Source organism: Lactuca serriola, chromosome 8, assembly GCF_051521515.1.
Source record: "Lactuca serriola cultivar US96UC23 chromosome 8, Lser_US96UC23_V15, whole genome shotgun sequence".
NCBI classification, from domain to species: domain Eukaryota; kingdom Viridiplantae; phylum Streptophyta; class Magnoliopsida; order Asterales; family Asteraceae; genus Lactuca; species Lactuca serriola.
Window position 1 is genome coordinate 21,264,727 of NC_136415.1, and position 19,986 is coordinate 21,284,712.

General features: G+C 36.1%; 1 protein-coding gene across 1 annotated transcript; it reads left to right on the forward strand.

The window, feature by feature from the left end:
- Positions 1-1,243: 1,243 nt before the first annotated feature.
- On the forward strand, positions 1,244-2,011 carry LOC145066697 (uncharacterized). Its single transcript, XM_079013975.1, has one exon. It carries the CDS (start codon positions 1,244-1,246, stop codon positions 2,009-2,011), a length of 768 nt encoding a protein of 255 aa, XP_078870101.1.
- Positions 2,012-19,986: the final 17,975 nt, after the last annotated feature.

The window sequence follows — 19,986 nt, forward strand, 5'->3', positions numbered from 1 at the left end:
AGTCACCATCTTTCCATCTCATGGTAATTTTGATTTGATACCAACTCTAAAAAAATAACATGTTTGATTCTAGTGCCGATCAAATAATGCATTTCAATTTCGCCATTGATTCGGAGTTACATAACTTTCGAATTAAAAGCTAACTCAACTTAATAAGAGGTCCTGAAATAACATAAAAACTTATTTGCTTCACTCTCTATAGGTAAAAACTTTTCTACCTTTAAGCTGTTGTAGTACAATGAAGTTGACTGAACTGCAGCAGTGTTTGTGCAGCTCTATGTTGTCGAAGTCTCTGGTGTGTTAAGGTGAAATCCTTGGTAACAGAAATTAATTAGCTCAGTTATATATGAGTGTTTCTTTTTAATTAATACAGAAATGTTTCACATAGTTGAATGGTTGTAAGAGTGGTCACCAAAACATGAACATGAACATCTTTTTCCTTAAATTTGGAAGAAAAAGAGTTGACATCATTGATAGAAAAAGATAACAGACCTATAATAACAAAAATGACCAAACTACCTTCCATTAAATTTTTGCTATTTCTTTCTTTCTTTGTTTTATAAAGATGACAAAATATACCTCTAAGTGAACATTTTGGTTACCTGTGGTAGAATGAATTTTAGAGAGCGAAGTTTCTCCCTCTTCCCACCATATACACATTTGCTCCTCTAGTATTATATATAAATAATATACGTTGAGAATAATGCAAATAGTTTGTCAATCTAGAATAGTCAATTTTTGTCAATAAAGAACCAAACCTGATACTTTCTAATATTAAAAATAGATATAGATTCTATTAGTTCTTATTGCATACTCTAAATGACCCGCTTTACAAAAGGTGTGGATAATCGAATTCCTATCGTGGGTACCAATTGATAACCTAAACTAATAGCATATAAAAATTATCAAAAAATAACTGAATACGGGTACTTGGATCAGTAAGAAGTATTAGTGTATGATATATAGTCTTGTGTTTGTATTCTTATTTGGCCCTTTTGTATTTGGCCCATTTTTGATGTAATCGTGTGTGTGTGTGTGTGTGTATATATATATATATATATATATATATATCAATCAATGAAAGGTGATTTTAATGAGAAATACCAAAATTTCATGGTATCAGAGCGTATCAAACTTTCCTGAAATCTCTCTAGACCTAGGCGTCGCCTTCTGTTCTGTCAACTGCCTCCTTTGATTCTTCTTCTATTCTGTTCTATTTCTTCACTTTTCATTGACTTTCACAATGACTGGATCCTCTTCTTCTGCATCATCTTCTACACTTTCTGATAAACCTTCTTCTACGATAAACATCAAACATGATGTTCCCTTGATACTTGATTTGGATCGTATGAATTACGATATCTGGCGTGAACTTTTTGAGATCCATTGCATTGGATATGGAGCCAAAGGTCATCTTGAACCCCCAAAAGAAAAGATTTATGCAGAAAACAACGATGAATGGACCCGGTTAGATGTCATCGTGAAGTCTTGGATGTATGGCACCCTTGAAATCTCTCTTCTTCATCTGATTTTTGAGAAACAGACAACAACATATGATGTTTTGCTGAAACTTGAAAAAGTTTTTCGAACCAACAAAGCAAATAAGGTAATTCAACTGGATAATGAACTGAGAAATATTACCATTGGAACTTCTTCTGTCATAGAATATTGTAATCGTATCAAAACCCTTGCTGATCTCCTGAATAACATGGATGCAAAAGTTCCTAAACCTAACCTTGTTGCTTACACCTTAAATGGGTTGTCTCCAAAATTTCGAGTCTTTGCAACTACAATCCGTCATCGGGACCCTCTACCCTCGTTTTGGGACGTCAGGTCTATGCTCATCCAGGAGGAACAACAACTTATTCAAGAAGACAGCCGTCGATCTTCTCTTACCTACTCCGATACCGCCTCATCACCTCATGCCCTTGCCACCGAATCGACAAATCAGCCGTCATCTCGAGGTGGTCATCATGGGGGATGCAACGCCGATCGGTACATAGGTGGTTGAGGCGGAAGACATGGTGGTCGAAACTTCAATGGCAACTGTGAACCTCCTTTGAATGGACCGTATCAGCAACGAGGTGTGGGAAACGCTTCAGGGAATTGGGTCTACGGATGGCATCAGGTCAACAATAATGGTGGACTTAAATCTTCAAATGGTGGACCAAATTCTCTTGGGCTTCTTCCAACCCCTAATTCGGCTCCTCATAACAATCATTTTGGACCAAGACAACCTTGGGTCCAACCGAACATAGCCCAACAACATTTATTTTTTGGTCCACAACAAGCTTATCAGACCAGTCATTCTTCTCAACCTTTTTTGTGGCCCAACAACTCATATTCAACAAATCTGGAGCCCACTTCTCTTCCACAAATGTTTAATACTACGTCATTAAACGATCCAGGTCAAGATGGCTGGTATATGGACACCGGGGCTACATCGCACATTCACGCCAACACAAGTATTCTAAAATCTGTTTCAGATAATCATTTATTTTCTTCATCTATTTTAGTAGGAGACGAATCTTCTATACCTGTGACTAAAATGGGACATTCCACTCTTCCACACAATAATATGTTTCGCACTTTACATCTTAAAAATGTTTTGATCACACCATCAATTATTAAAAATCTTATATCTGTTAGTCGTTTTGTTCGTGAAAATAATTGTTCTATTGAATTTGACCCCTTTGGTTTTTCTATGAAGGATCTTCAAACCAAACAAATTCTCATGCGATGTGAAAGCAATGGTGATCTTTACCCTGTCACTACTCCAACAACTCAAGCTCTATTTTTCGTTTCTCCGTCTCTGTGGCATCAACATCTTGGGCACCCTAGTCATCATGTCCTTAAACACTTAGTTCACAATAAATCTATTTCTTGTTCTTCCAATAAAGACTCTAGTTTATTTCATGCATGTCAATTAGGCAAACATGTTAAATTGCCTTTTAGCTTATCTTCTTCTACTTCTTTGTCTCCTTTTGAACTTGTGCATTCTGATGTGTGGGCATCTCCTATTGAAAGTACTAGTGGCATTAAATATTATGTCATATTTTGGATGATTTTTCTCATTATGTGTGGGTTTATTCTTTACGTGCGAAGTCTGATGTCTTTGATAAATTTGTTCTTTTTCGTTCATTTGTCAACAACCAATTTAAAACCGAAATCAAAGCTATTCAATGTGACAACGGAGGTGAATATGAAAATCATAAATTTCATCAATTGTGTGATCAACATGGCATCCACATGCGTTTTTCATGTCCTTATACATCTCAACAAAATGGTAAATCTGAATGCATGCTTCGTTCCATTAACAATGTCATACATAACCTTTTTTTCAATGCTCGTATTTTTCCCACCTATTGGGTTGAAGCTCTTCATATGGCTGCCCATTTGCCTAACATTTTACCTACAACCACTCTAAAAAATGACACTCCATTTCACAAACAACCCTCTTACAATCACCTTCATGTTTTTGGGTGCGTTTGCTTTCCTCATATCGAGGCTTCCGATAAACTTTCTCTGCGATCAACACCCTGCATTTTTCTGGGTTATCCTACTAATCACAAAGGATATCGTTGTCTCAACCTTGAAACAAATCAAATAATCATATCTCATCATGTTGTATTTTATGAAACTGTTTTACCTTTTGGATCCATGACTCCAAACACTTATCTTTCCTACTCATTTCTTGATCATGTTCCTCCACCTACTCCTTATACTCCACTCTCACAAAATACTACTATTCACTTTGACAACGACTCTCCTCTCGAGACTCCCTCTTCCTTTGATTCCTCTCCTGAGGATAATTCCTCCCTCGGCACTCCAACTCCTTCGGGTCCTCCAAACTCTCTGTAGGTTTCTTCTCCTTCTCATGATGTCACATCAGCTCCTGTTGAGGGACCTCCTTCACATATTGCTCATCCTCCATCTCAAATCCCATGCGCACTCGCGCCAAACAAGGCATCTTTAAACCTATTCAGAAACTTAATCTTCATGTTGCCTCTGAATCTCCTGTCCCTAAAAATTATTCTCAGGAATTTAAAGATCCTAACTGGCTAAATGCGATGACAGATGAATATAATGCTCTTATCTCTAACAATACTTGGATACTTGTGCCAAGACCACCTGCTGCTAATATTATAAATTGTATTTGGTTGTTCAAAAAGAAACTTAATGCAGATGGCTCCTTATCGCAATATAAAGCTCGTTTGGTTGCTAATGGTAGGAATCAGCGACCCAACATTGATTGTGATGAGACATTTAGTCTTGTGGTTAAACTTGCCACCATTCGTACGGTTCTTAGCATCGTTGTCACTCACAAGTGGCCTCTCAGACAGTTAGATGTGAAGAATGCTTTTCTTCATGGTTATTTATAGGAAACAGTGTATATGTAGCAGCCTCCAAGTTTTCGAGATCCTTCAAGACCTAATCATGTATGTCGCCTTCAGAAATCTCTTTATGGTCTCAAGCAAGCACCTAGGGCATGGTTTCAACGTTTCACCACGTTTATCTCACGTATTGGCTTTGTTCATAGCAAGTGTGACTCCACCCTATTTATCTACAGTCAAGGATCTCATATGGCATATTTACTTCTCTATGTCGATGACATTGTTCTTATTGGTTCCTCGTCGCACTTACTGACTCACATCATATCGCTATTGGGTACGGAGTTCTCTATGACTGACCTTGGTGATCTTCATTATTTTCTTAGTATTTCAGCTGTAAGAACGTTCGATGGTCTGTTTCTGTCTCAACAAAAATATGCCAATGAGATTCTTGAACGTGCGTCTATGCTTAACTGCAAACCAACCCGAACACCGACTGATTTGTCTGCTAAATTTGATGGGTCTGGGCCTCCTATTTCTGACCCCACTTTATATCGTAGTCTTGCAGGTGCTTTGCAGTATCTTACATTTACCATACCTGACATTACATATGTTCTTCAACAAATATGTCTATACATGCATGATCCCATGGAACCGCATTTTACTGCTCTGAAATGCATCTTGCGTTATATTCAAGGATCCATCGATCATGGCCTTCAACTATTTACGTCTCCTAATCGTGATCTTGTGGTGTATTCAGATGCTGAATGGGCAGGTTGTCCAGTTACTAGGAGATCTACCTCGGGTTATTGTGTTTTCTTGGGTCACAATCTTTTGTCCTGGTCTTTGAAACAACAAAACACTATTTCACGCTCCAGTGCTGAAGCCGAATATCGGGGAGTCGCTAATACAGTTGCAGAGACTTGCTGGATTCGTAATTTACTGTTAGAGCTTTATTACTCTCCTCACTGGGCTACTCTTGTTTACTGTGATAATGTTAGTGCCGTTTACATGTCATCCAATCCTGTTCATCATCAAAGAACTAAGCATATTGATATTGATCTTCATTTTGTTCGCGCCAAAGTTGCCACGGGTCAGGTTTGTGTTCTTCATGTTCCATATTCATCTCAGTATGTTGATATTTTTACCAAGAGTCTCCCCTCACCTTTATTTCTTGATTTTAGAACCATCTTAAACGTACAGTCTTCTCCTCCCGTACGTTCTCACTGCGGGGGGCTATTAGTGTATGATTTATAGTCTTGTGTTTGTATTCTTATTTGGCCCATTTTTTAATGTAATTGTGTGTGTGTGTGTGTGTATATATATATATATATATATATCAATCAATGAAAGGTGATTTTAATGAGAAATACCAAAATTTTCAAGAAGGGCAAGGATTCTGTTCCTGAATTCCTACGGCTTACGTGATTCAGATTCCCGTTTGCTTCGGTTTCCGTGTTTCCCTCCAACTTGTCCAAGTGTCATATTCTATATAATAATAAAAAAACAATTCCAACTTTAGTTATGACATAGAAGTTGTGTTTACAAAACATGTGGGAATTATATGAGAAATAAAAACCTGGTGTAACATCTTTTGATACCTTTTTTCTGTTTTTTCATTTGTACAGGAGCTACACTTACAGGTAATCTCTGCTTCTTGGGAGGCTGCAACAATTTTAACATTTTAAAAAAAATTAACAATTGTTGTAAAAAAAAATACTATGAAACTTGTTGGATTAGTGTCTAAGTCCATAACTATTTTGGTATGTACTTGACCCGATGGTGCATGATCCTTTTGGGTTGCCTTCACCAAAGCAACTTGATAGGATGAATTATGGAGAGAAAGGATTAAATATGAATTATTAATATATTATGAGAATAATATATTAAAGGATAAATCATATTGTTTAATTAATATTAGTCAATAATTAATTGGTAATTAGTTTTGTGACTAAAAGAGATTAATTAAACTTAAGGGACTGGAATTGTAATTATAAGATAATTGCAATTTGGGCCATGGATTGCCTTTTATTATAAGGTGGACGAATTCTATGGGGGAAGCCCATATGAAATCGTCCAAGGCTTTAAGGAAAGGGCTCCATGGGTTGCTTAGGGCTTAAGCATCCAAATTAGGGTTTCCTTGTTAGATAACTCTAATAGCCTCACTATATATAAGACCCTTATGACTCAAAAACGTGGCTAAGCTTCTTGCTAGGGTTTTCACACGGTTTTGGTAGCCTCCATCCTCTCTCCTCTTCATCCTCTTGCTTATGGTGTTTGTGAACCATTAGAGGAGTGACACTTGTGACTCTAAGCCTTCCAAAGTCAATACAAGGAGATTTGGGATTGTTATTGCTACATAACAATCAAGGTAACATCTTAAACCTATTCTCATGTTAATATGATTACTTGAATGCTATAATTAGGGTTTATAGTCTTGGATAACTTGCATGTACAATAGAGAAACCTAGATCCAAGCATTAGGGTTTGTATGAGCACATAGGATGTTCTTAGGACCAAAACCCATCAGTGGTATTAGAGCCTAGACTGGTTTCTATTGTATTGATGCTTGATATGTTTAAAAAATTAGTTTTTTTTGGTTTCTGGAGACTGGACTTGCCGAGTCCATAGCTGAACTCGCCGAGTCCATGCAGACTCGACGAGTCCAAGCTTGACTCGACGAGTCAACTCGTCAGATGGAGCATATCTCGGGATTTCTTGCTGTTTTTGCTTTGGGATAGTTACCTTATCATATTAGATCAATATAAATCCGATTTTATGATATATTTGACTATATTCTTGATCTAATTGTAGATATTTATCAATTAATAAAATATTTGTTTCCTTATGTGATAATTGATTAATTATTTTGATTAAATTGGTAAATTGTTTTGCAAGAAATCATTAAATAAATCAAATATGGATAATTATGTGATTAATTGTTAATTTAGATTATTTGTTATTTGATCCTTGTGTTATGAAATATTTCATATTTTCCCCTTTAGGTTTTATAGTTTAAATTTGAACCCAAAAGTTTTGTTGTTTTGAAATTTAAATAGTTGAAACCCTATTGTTTTGAAAAAGGTTTCAAAACTTCCCCTCAAGTTTTGGAATTTAAATTTTGATTAATAGTTTAATTCTGATATATATTTAAATTCTAAACCCTAATGTTTTTGAAATGTTTCAAAACTTGCCCTCAAGTTTTGGAATTTAAAAGTTGATTAAAAGTTTAATTAGGAATGTTAAATTCTAAAACCCTAGCATTGTTTTGAAAAAGGTTCAAATCACACCCTTATGGTTTTATTAATTAATTAAGGTGTATAATTAAAAGAGGTTTAATAAATCCATAAAAGTTTAGGTTAACAATTTAATTGAATTAAAAGTATAATTGTTAAATTAAACCACCTAGTATTTTAAAAGTGTAAAATACACCCTATACTATATATATAACATTAAAAGTCTAACATTATATATGTATGAGTAAAAGTCAGTCTTACCGTTAGTAGACCTCATTCACGAAGCTGGTCTATAAGGGGTGTTTAAGGAAATTGCCTATAAAATGGCGATTGAATGGGTATCCACTCTTACCCACCGCACTCTTGACTAGTGGAGGGTCGTTAGCTGAACGGGTAGGATAGGACGAAACCTTCCATTATAAGTATAATGAATTATTAAAGTAACTAAATGTTTTCATAAAATTCCCAATCTTAGTTACTTAGGCAAAAGTGAATTGATGCAATTCCATGAAATTACACTTTGTGCCCTTGAAAAGACGTTAGTGGAGCGTGTGTGGTTTACCGGTACACTAAATGGTTCTAAGCAAAGGTAGCAAAGGGTGACTCAATGTTTGTCATAGTTCGGTGGAGCGTGTGTGGTTTACCGGCACATCGAATAGGTGACTGTAACATGTGAGGGCACCATGTAAGTTTGCATGGTTATTCACACCCGCTTTGTGATCCTCGGCATCCCAGTCACAAACAAGAGGGGCATATCGAGATTTAAACATGCCATTGAAAGTTCAATGAATCTCAAAGGATCTAGGAGTTTTCATAGATTTAAAACTTAAATTCTTTTTCGTTTTTCGTGGTGGAAATTAGTGAATCATCATTCACTTACCTTCAAATATTCTGCAATTAAGGTTACGACATCCCTCTCCCGAGTTGTAGAATATTGTGTTGGGTCCTAGCCTTAGTATCTTATTTGGGTGATTTACTAAGAACTCAATCAATCAACTAACTTGAATTCGTTTTCTCTCGTTTTGAAGATGTCAAAGTTCGACAACTATGGTCCTCTCAAATCCCGTGGAACAAGCATTCCACATGAAGACGATATTCCACGATTCGATCGAGGAACAAGAGATCATATTTCACTTCCTCCTCATCCTCCAATTACTCTCCCTAACCCACAAGTTCGAAGGCTTGAAAAGTTCAAGATCACTCAAGCCCTTTTGGCAAGTGAACATAAAGAAGGAAAGTCGGTGTGTGCACACGTCCTAGGGATGAAGTCACACATTGATAGGTTAAGAATGTTGGGATCCGTTGTCTGTGAGGAAATGGCTGTTGATTGGGTTCTTCAGTCACTTCCTAACTCATATAATGAGTTCGTAAGAAAGTACTATATGATGAACCGCGATGTGACCCTTATAGATCTCACGTATATGCTTATTGCTACTGAATCAGCAATGGTTTGGCGCAATAGAAAAGCAAAGTTGATTGGTGAATCTGCCTTCAAGACCTCTATGGATATAGACAATGGCAACGAAAGACATGCTATGATCGAAAAGTTTGATCATAAGAGAAAGGCAATGTCTGAAGTAGTTCCATGTCATGTTCCAAAGGAGTCAATTTGCTTTTATTGCCAAGAGAAAGGGCATTGGAGACGAAGCTGCCCCATTTACCTAAGAGATCTAAGAGATGGGAGAGTCGAAACATATGGCTCTAATATAGGTAAAATCCATTAACTAACTCTTTTAAGCTTCTATTCTAGATTCTTAATACATAATGTGATAAGATTGCAATTGATGTTTTGTAGGATCGAAGAAAAGAAAAGAAGCTTAAGGGAAGAAGTGAGCAGAATCTAACCGTGAAGGAATGGATTTCGATCGCATTTCTCAAAGATTAGGTTCTTGATCTATTACTTAGAGTTAGAATTAGATTGCTAAGAAAGATGTATTAACATAGTTTTTCAATAAATTGCATTGTAAAGACAAAATTTTCCGCAATAAAATAAATTTTGATTTTATATTATTTATTTATCCTTGCAATGGCATATATGAAAAATTGATGTTTGAATGTTTCTATTATTAGCAATAATGGATTTGGTTCTTATTATGTTATTTATGGAAAGTCGAGAGTTTACCAAATAGGGAGAGTTTCTCATCGCCCAAGTTTCAATTGGACAGAAATTTGGAATCGCGCAACTTGGTTGCATGATGAATGAGAAATTTCATATTTGGAAATTAGACTAATTCATTGACAAAGTGTCAAGTGAAGGACATGGAGATCGAATACACAAAGTTGCGTGTTGATCAAGTCTACCATAAGAGTAACAATGATATTCGTCATGATTTACTAAAGGTTTAGTAAATGTGATTATACTTACAAGATTAAGTGTAATTCTAGATTGATTGAAAAAAGGTTTAAATCAATAGTAGAACGAATAAGAAGAATCAAGTAGGCAGAAAGATAAAAGTTTCTCCATTCTAAGAAGAAGGGAGAGTAGCTTTTATGCTTTATGATACGTCTTAATGATTAAGAACCATATCTCAATTAATCCTCTAAGTGAGTCTTAGTATAATTGTATGTTTAAGAAGAGAAATCAAGAATTGAAGAAATGGTTAAATCAAGAAGTCAATCATACTTCGTTCCAATAACAAGTCTTAAAGTTAAGATTGTGACATTGAGTGAAAATTATTAAAAAGGTTTGTAACATTCATCAAATGTGGAAAGTTGTGATGTCTTGGATAAGACAAAGACCAACTAGGACCAATTTATGAAGAGTTTTGATAAAAGCTACACTAACTCTTGAATATTTGTTTGTCAAGAAATGTTTTGACAAGAGAATCTTATATGTCAAGAAGTCAGTGGGAGTCTTAATGGTCTTGAAAGGCTTCAAGAACAAATCAAATAAACCTTATCGATCATCACTAGCACACGAGTTGAGGTTCACAACCTATCGTGTTGACGTTATTTTGTTTCTGTGTTGTTCCAGTTGAGTTAATTGTGCATGTGAGTCCTATGAGTTCTCATTTGAATGCATAAAAGGCAAGGACCTTGATCAATGGAAAGTACATTGATAAGAAAAGGTGAGCTGCTTAACTACTTGGAAGACATGGTGGGCAACTGTGCTACCATAAGGCAAGAAATCGAGATTAAGAAAGTTCGATCCATATGAGTTTGAATTTGTTGTAAACTTTGGTTTTGACAAATTCACATGGATAGGAACAAATACATCGTTTAAATCAAAGTGTCATAAGATTTCCTCCTTCATGAAAATGATTGTGAGGAAATACTTTCACTAAGAAAGATTTTAAGAAGATAGTGATTGTAAAATTGCATTCTCGAATTCGATTATGGTTACGGTATCCCTTTCCATAATTTGAATTGTGAGATTTGGCAATTAGTCTGAATTGTTTAGACACACATATGAGATATCTAAGACAAGGGTGTATAAGTTCAAGAAGCCTTGATAAGAGATTATCAAAGCACTAAGTATTAGAAACATGAACTTAAGAAATTCAATAAGTATTGATTTTCTAGAAGTTAAGCTGGTTTCTGAATACATGTGAAAACTAGTGGGAGCATAAGTGTTATGTTTATAATAATCATCATGATAGCGGGAGCATAAATGTTATGATTGTATGATTATTAAGGATAGTATTGCAAGTTAGCAGTATTAATTATAGAAAACAAGAGTCATACTTTGCAAAGTTGTAAGAGTTGAAAGGTTGTTTTGCTATAACTAAGGGAGAGAATATTATGCTTCATTTCAAATCTAAAGGCTTAGGTTGAGAAATGTTAATAAATTTAGTCAAGGGTACATAGTGTGTTCTTAAAATTTCGATTATGATTACGACATTCCTCTGCACAATTCGAATTTTGAGAACATAACAAATAAAATATTATGGCAGAAGATTGATGAAGTATCAAATCTTTATGTAAGACATTATGCATTGTGTCCCATACGCTTCGGGTATAGGATCGATTGCAAATGCTATAATATTTGACCATTCTAAAATTTTCCAAATGTCTAGCGCATTTAGAGGGAAAAGGGACAAGAATCGGTTTTGGCTAAAATAAACAACTATCAAAGGACAATCCAAAGTTCGCCGAGGATTGGTCGCTTGTGAGTAGTTGGAAGTATAGTATTGGAAAATATGGAAATGTTTCCAGATTGGATGGACCATATCGACACTATTACGAATAGATAAGATTCTAATAAGAATAAGTTGTCATATGGAAAATATGGAAATGTGTCCATATTGGGAATTGAATATTGAAAATCTATGTCTAGATTAGAAACTTTTATGCAAAAGGATGTTTAAATGAATGTACTTTGAATGAGAGACATCATATCTAAGGAGTTGTCTTGTAACAATCTCCGATAGAGGACTTTGTAATATCATTGGCAATAGTCTTTGTGACTTTGGTGCAGTGACATTACAAAAGGATCATTGCATAGAATGTTAGAATCTAGCATATTCTATAAGTAGCAAGAATTTGATATTCTTTCACTTATGAAAAAGGATTTGGAGTTGTGAAATGATAATGATTGGAAATGTGCTCAATTTGGTCTATTTCACAAAGTAAGAACCATAGGTAAACATTGTGTGCATGCTAGGAGCATGGGACAAGTGTAATAATTCAAGTAAGAAGTTGATTACCCGAAACGACAAATAATGAGTAATCGATATGGTGATAAATAAAATGAGTTTTATTTATACTCAAAGGTTTGAGGCCATATGGGATTAGTATTATTCTTGTGTTTCACTTTGCATGTTTTGACTTCCAGAATAATTGAGTTTATTAAGAATAATCGAATTATTCGAACGGGCCACAGTCGTTCATATGTTGGAAGTAGATATGAATGAAGACTGTCGTGAATTGGTGTGTGGATTGTCTAAAAGAGTATTAGACATAAGCAAATGTTTGCTGCAACGTTCATGAGTGCTTATGAATATGATTTGAGCATTGGATTAAACCCACGCTCACTTGGATCACTCCATGAATTGTATCACGAGTGATTGGTGAGACGATAACATCTTATATTCTTGAAACCGAGATGTGTGAGTTGTATCTTGCGAATCGGTTGCACATTGATAATATGTAAACGCACTAGTAACTTGGTGTTATAAAACATATTGTTGTGTGTGATTCGGTGAGTAAGTGCAAGCAAGCATTGTATCAAAGTTTATCCGTTCCTTTTATCCAAGGTAGGATAAAAGCGATATCTTTGGGACCCTCGATGGTTTAGTGATGACAAACGTAAATGCTCGGCCGGGCTAGGGCTAATTTGATTTGTTAAATTAGTCAGTCATCATAAATCGGGAATCGAGATATAGTACAAAGAGAATGATTTGAAATCATATCTCATATGATATCTAGAATGGAGGAATATATGATCCATTATCTAAGGACACGCGTATCTGATAAGATCAGAGTTGACAGCGGCTTTGGAAAGCTACGATTGCAGATCAGGATCTGAAGTCATACGCATAATAGTTATTAGACTTATCCAAGTGGGAGACTGTTGGATTAGTGTCTAAGTCCATAACTATTTTGGTATGTACTTGACCCGATGTTGCATGGTCCTTTTGGGTTGCCTTCACCAAAGCAACTTGATAGGATGAATTATGGAGAGAAAGGATTAAATATGATTTATTAATATATTATGAGAATAATATATTAAAGGATAAATCATATTGTTTAATTAATATTAGTCAATAATTAATTGGTAATTAGTTTTGTGACTAAAAGAGATTAATTAAACTTAAGGGACTGGAATTGTAATTATAAGATAATTGCAATTTGGGCCATGGATTGCCTTTTATTATAAGGTGGATGAATTCTATGGGGGAAGCCCATACGAAATCGTCCAAGGCTTTAAGGAAAGGGCTCCATGGGTTGCTTAGGGCTTAAGCATCCAAATTAGGGTTTCCTTGTTAGATAACCCTAATAGCCTCACTATATATAAGACCCTAATGACTCAAAAACGTGGCTAAGCTTCTTGCTAGGGATTTCACACGGTTTTGGTAGTGAAGCTGAGAAACATTAAGGAATTTATTTAAGTAAATTTTATCATGATGTGGCGTTATAAATTTTATATATCTATTTAGTAAACAATAATTTGTGTAATCGTGGCCTTTGTTGCAACAATATTTGTAGGATTATTATTATTGATGTTAGCATATGTGTGTATTATTAAATGTGAAAATAGCATTTGGTACCAAGATACACCAACCAAGCAAACAACTTGAAATATAAATTGAATTATGAAGATTGAAGGGTAAGATTGTCATTTTGTCACATTGAGAGACTTCTTTAGTTCCAAAACTTGTTAATACGTTGATGTTGTTATATAAGTTAAGCCACTACAGATCTACCTCACATTTAGAAAAAATATTTTCGGAATTAACATATATTTTAGTCGATTAAAGATATAAAATTAGAAAATTACACATCAAGTATGATTAAAAAAATAGAATTAACGTACTTGTGTATCTAGTAGTCATGATACCATGTATGACTAAAGTTCCAACACCTATAAGGAGGTTAATGCTAGCAGAAACATGGACAACACATACACATCAAGAGCTTAGGTAGAATAAATGTAATCAGTAGATGTCATGGACTCATGGAGAGTTATGTTCATACCTATATAAGCAAGCCTAAAAAGATATTGAACTTCCAAGAATAGATAAATCCACAGAAACCACTACCCGCATGATTCAACATAATGTGTGACATTCTTTTTCATGCTATCGGACACAAAAGTCATATTATAATTATATATAGTAGATAGTTGTTTTTTTAACTTGATTGACAGAACTTAATCTGGTAAGCTATAGAAATAGTTGCTAGATAAAGTCAAAGAAATGAGGCTTTTCCCCATTAAGTCCTAACTTTTTTCCATCCAGACAGCAGTTAATGGATAAAACATATCAAATACTTGGTCAAATCATGTCCAAAAACTATATAAAAACTCAATATTTCAATCATATGTTATATCAAGTTTAAGGTATATATATATATATATATATATATATATATATATATATATATATATCCTCAAGAAAAAAAAGTCACCAAAATGTAAAAGTCACATTGTCTATCCTTGTAGTGAACTTATGAAATCCCATAATATCCATTCGATGTTCTTTACGCAATAAAAAAAGTCAAGAAATTAAATCATCAATAGATTCATAATATAACCAAAAGTCCTGATCAAACAGGATTTGATGCATACATGTAAAGTTACCACTCATACGGAGGACCGTAGTTACAATCTTTACAATTTTGATATTTAAACTTCAATTCTACCTGTAAAAAGAATGAAAAAAAACACCAGCACAATGAGAAATAATTGGTTACCAAAACGATCAAGGGTGTAATTTTGTTACATAGCATATCTTAGCTGCATCTGGATTCATGGCATGTTCTATCAATGCCACATGTCATCCTCCTACCAACATGAACCTAACAAAACCCACCATTTCCCAACTTCTTTTTTTAATGAGAACTTGAAAAAGTAGAAAAATAATTATCAAGTTAATACCTTCTCACAACATTAATTCACTGAACCAGATGTAATTTTACCATACAAAATTCGTCTATATCAGAACCTTAAACTAACGGTCAGGGGAACATACCTGGGGAAAATCGAATTTGAAGAAGCAACATAGGTTAAAGGAAGAGAATATAAATTGAATTTAGGTATTCCACCAACAAAAAGATGCAACTATAAAAATGTCACAATTCAGCAGAACTTACTCAAGCCATGGTTGTAGAGGATCTTCACATTCATACTCATCAATCGCTTTAATTAGGTTTCTGATACAAGTTAAAAACAATAATAAGTCAATTTATAAAATTCATTATGAAGCATAACTTCACTCAAGAGTTTTTCCCAAACACCTAATATGCAACTGCAGACACAACCACACGGTAACCTTCTGATTTCCAAACAAAACCGGAACCAGACATAGCCACGATTCCCCCACAAAACATTATCCTACTTTAATCAAACCCTAAAAAAAGAATCCAAGCAAAGGGAAACTTACAGTTTGCCATTTGATATAAGAACACATAAGCATAGGCTTCATTCTTCAACATTGATAGGTTGAAAGTCAATAAGTGACAGATGAACGTCTTCCTTCACTCTAAAATCAGTTGCATCAGTGATTTCAACATGTCCTCGTGAAAATCAGATTATTAAAAAAATAAAAAACTACCAATCATTTTTACCTTGTAACATAGAGACATATTTAAGCAACAAAATGAGCTTTCACCCCTGTCACTATTGATCTTCCCTCTGGAACCCTCAAATCCTTTGTTTATAAGCGAAATATGTAGAATGAATATGGATTTGCTCCATCTCGTTGTAATCAGTGGTATAGAAGTGAGGCACCATCAACGTTTCCTTTATTCCCTTATCCGTCAGTTCCTTTTTTGGTGGTGGGGTTGTGGCGGTGGCTTCTGATATACGAATTTTTTTGGAAGAAATAGTTGTTCCTTGGAATAGAGGCGGTAGAGCAGGTGACGAACGGCTATTGGATTGTGATAAACATCAACAGTGTTGGTGATGTTGAAGCTTTGTTACTGTTACAGAGAAGAATCCCAATCCTTAAATCAAACTCTAGCACCCATCGATACTCAACAATAGGACCAGAAGTCGGCGCAAGGTTTTTTTAGTCGAGACAAAATCGTTGAGGCAAAATATGGGAAGGGTAGACACGAAAATGGAAGACTGAATGGGCAAAGGGATCAATTTGGTGGAGAACGAGTATTCCAAGCGATTGACGGTGTGCCTTATACTGACTGGATGAAGACCCGACGGTGGAAAATATGTGTCGAGCAGTAGACGATAGCATATGGTGGAAGGTGAATGGAATAGTCACTCTTCCTAAGCTGTTACGTATGTGGATTAAAGCCATTGGAGGGAAAATATGGTGGAAGATACGTGTCAGGGAAACGCATGGAACCATACAAGAGTTAAAGCAACGTAATGGAAAACACGTACACAGTGGACATCCCAACGCCACCACGTGTACAGTAGGGCTCTCAAACCATGGAGACAAAAGGACCAGATCTGAGGGTAGAAAACGAAAAAAAAAACCTAAAAATGAGTAATATGAAAACCCTAAATATACAAACTAACATAAAATGCTCCCCTAAAAAAAGGAGACACAATTGTAATGCCACCCATAATCAATGGACCATTTCTGCCAAAACATTAGGAACTTTATTGTTCCTAAGGATGGTCCTTCTTTTGTAACATCCATAAAATTCAAGCCAATTTAAAACTTTTCAACCATTCAAAAATCATTAATTATTACAAAGTGTTTTCAAAATAGTTTCAAGTCAGAGTATCCCAAAAATCAAAATCATAAAATATGAGGAGGTGCACGATCACGCCTACGCCTTCCCGCGATCATCTGAAGTACCTTAAATAAAATTCCAAAACTGTAAGCCCGAAGATTAGTGAGTTTCCCCAAAATACCAATGCCATACAATCACAATCATATCATAACAAATAAACAACATGCATTTAGAGTCTACAAAATGACTGGGTTGCCCTTACCGGGCCTGCAGTCTATCTGGCACACTCTCAGAACCTTCAACATGTTTTATCCATCCACCTGGGCCTTCAGTCTATCTGGACCGTTCTTCGCACCTTCGACCTGACTGATATGCCCTACCGGGTCTGCAGTCTATCCAGGCCGCTCTGGGTATGTTGGCCTACAACACAAAGCTGGTCTACCTCAACCCACCCCCAAACACTATCAACACATAGATATCAATGCTAGCATATAGAAACAGTCAGACTGATCTAAAAGATCACTAATCATAGCATCATCCTATATACCAGAATACCGACCTAACAGGTCACTAACATAACATCATCTTATATGCCAGAATACCAACCTAACAGGTCACTAAGCATATCAACATGCAATAACCTGGATACAAATACAAAAAGGGTCGAGATTGGTGCCTTCGACCCTGCTAGTATAGTGACAACAACTCACCTCGCAAGTAGTGCTGAATTGGACTGAAAGTCTCCGACCATTGTCTCACCAAAAATCCCAAACTATCCAAAATAACGAATACTAAGTCAACTCATGGGATATCAATCTTGACTAAGGGTCCACATAGTCCATTTTGTCTTTTCTCTAATATGGTCCAAGGCCCCATATCAAATTCACTATCCAAAAGTTCATATATATAAGGCCCATTATTGGCCAAATTTTCCCAATTGTTCCCCAACTCCCTAATCGGCCTCATTTTAAGATCTATTACCACTACTGGCTCAAAACACATTTATTCAGAAAGCCCAGCAAGGCCTATGTCAAACAGGCCCAACAAGGGGCCCAATCCCGAAACCCAAATTATGAAAAGCCCAACAGAGGGCGTACGCGGGGAGTACTCCTGTGGTACACTGGGCGTACTCCTCTTTGCGTTGACCACCATCGAGGTGGTTAACTCAGTACGCTGGGTGTATAGAAATTAAGCAGGGCGTACGCAAAGTTTCACCAAAACCCTAATAAGTGCTTAATGGCTTAAGCACTTAAGCCCAAACTCCAGATCCATCGACCAAATGTGCCTTAGAACCATAAAGTCTTGAGCTTTAAGACTTTAGACGTCCATAAAGTTCTTAATACATGGTCTTAAACCATTAAGACCTTTCTACTACATGCATGGGACACTTTTAGCCACTGGGACATCATATTTATCACTTAGGACCCTTTCTAGGGTCTAAAAGGAATGCTTATTTCGTTCAAAACATAACATGCACCAACCTGGGACTTTTGCGACAAAAAGTGGTCTTATAAAGCTAGCGTGGCAAGATCTACATCATACAAGCATAAAGGTTGGAGATTTTTACCTCATGGATTTCTAGAGCATAAAGAAACCTCAGATCTACAAGCTTGTCTTCCTTCTATAACTTCTTGATGCAACACCATCTTCTCCAACTACTCAAAACACACACTTTTGGTTTACACACTCAAGAAAAGGGTTAGGTTTTGGGGAAAATGGCTCAAAACTATGGATTCTAAGATGATGGAGGGTTTGAGCTCATAAGGACGTTTATATAGCACCCAAACCTTAAATATTAGGGTTTCCATATATCGTCAGTATGCCTAGCATACACAAGTGTACGACTAATGTACTAGGTTGTGCCTAGTACGCTTAGCGTACCTTATGTACGCTTAGCGTACTCGTCTTGTTCTCAAGGTTGCAACTTTACCCCTTAGGATACGACTCTTCCAACTCCAGGGACTACAAATGACAAAATAATAATAAAATAGAGGATTCGGAAATACCTGCAAATCTCGGGATGTTACAACTCTCCCCCACTTGACCTAGACTTCATCCTCGAAGTCTGCTATAGCAAATAGATATGGATAATGCTCCCGCATCTTGGACTCTGGCTCCCAAGTCCATTCGGATCCTTTCCGATGCCGCCACTGTACCTTTACCAGAGGTATATCCTTATTGCGCGGAACCTTTATCTTCTTCTCCAATACAACCACCGGCTTCTCCACATAATTTTGGCGCTCGTCAACCTGAATGTCATCTAACGACACTACCACATCCTCGTCCAATATGCATTATCGCAACTGCGAAACGTGGAAAGTGTTATGAATTTGACAGACCTCCTCAGGAATATCTAGTATATATGTCATCTTGCCAACCCTGACAATAACCCGAAATGTTCCAATGTATCTGTAACGCCCGTAGATTCGGGCTAGTTAATTTAGAGGCAATAGGGGTCGAAAGCGACTTTTCGACAAAAGATTATTTAGAATAAACAATATTAACCAAATTGTAGATTATGTTACAAGGTTTCCGTACATATAAAGAACGCCGAAATCCGAGTTATAACGAAGACGTTATGACCCCTCGAAATTTCGCGTCAGAACCGGCACGGTACCGGGAAACATAAATAGTGAATTTACGATAGAGTGAGATTTAGCCTTAGCAATCTAAAAGAAAGTCGTATAATATGTTAAACTAAGAACATCGATAAAAAGAACGCCCAAATCTGACTTCGTATGAAGAAGTTATGATTTTTCGAAGTTTCGGACTAGCAGTGTACAACCCAAAATTCGAATATTAGATCGAGCGGTTTTTAGCCGACATGACCTAAACGAGAATCGAAGATCTCGTTAAAAGTAGCGTAACGAGAAAAAGATGGGCAAAAACGGATGTTGGATGAAGAAGTTATGAGGATTTAGCGGACCAATCATGTCCCGGCCCGTTAAATATATAAAATTTAAAATCGAGCCAAAATTAGCCGACGAAGTCTAAACGAAAGTTGTAGAGTGCGTTCCCGCCTTCGCGTGGATATAAAGAACGTCGAAAACGGAGCTCGTACGCGAAAGTTACGAATTTTTAAAGTTTATGATCGTATTTACGAAGGCTGATGGGGATTG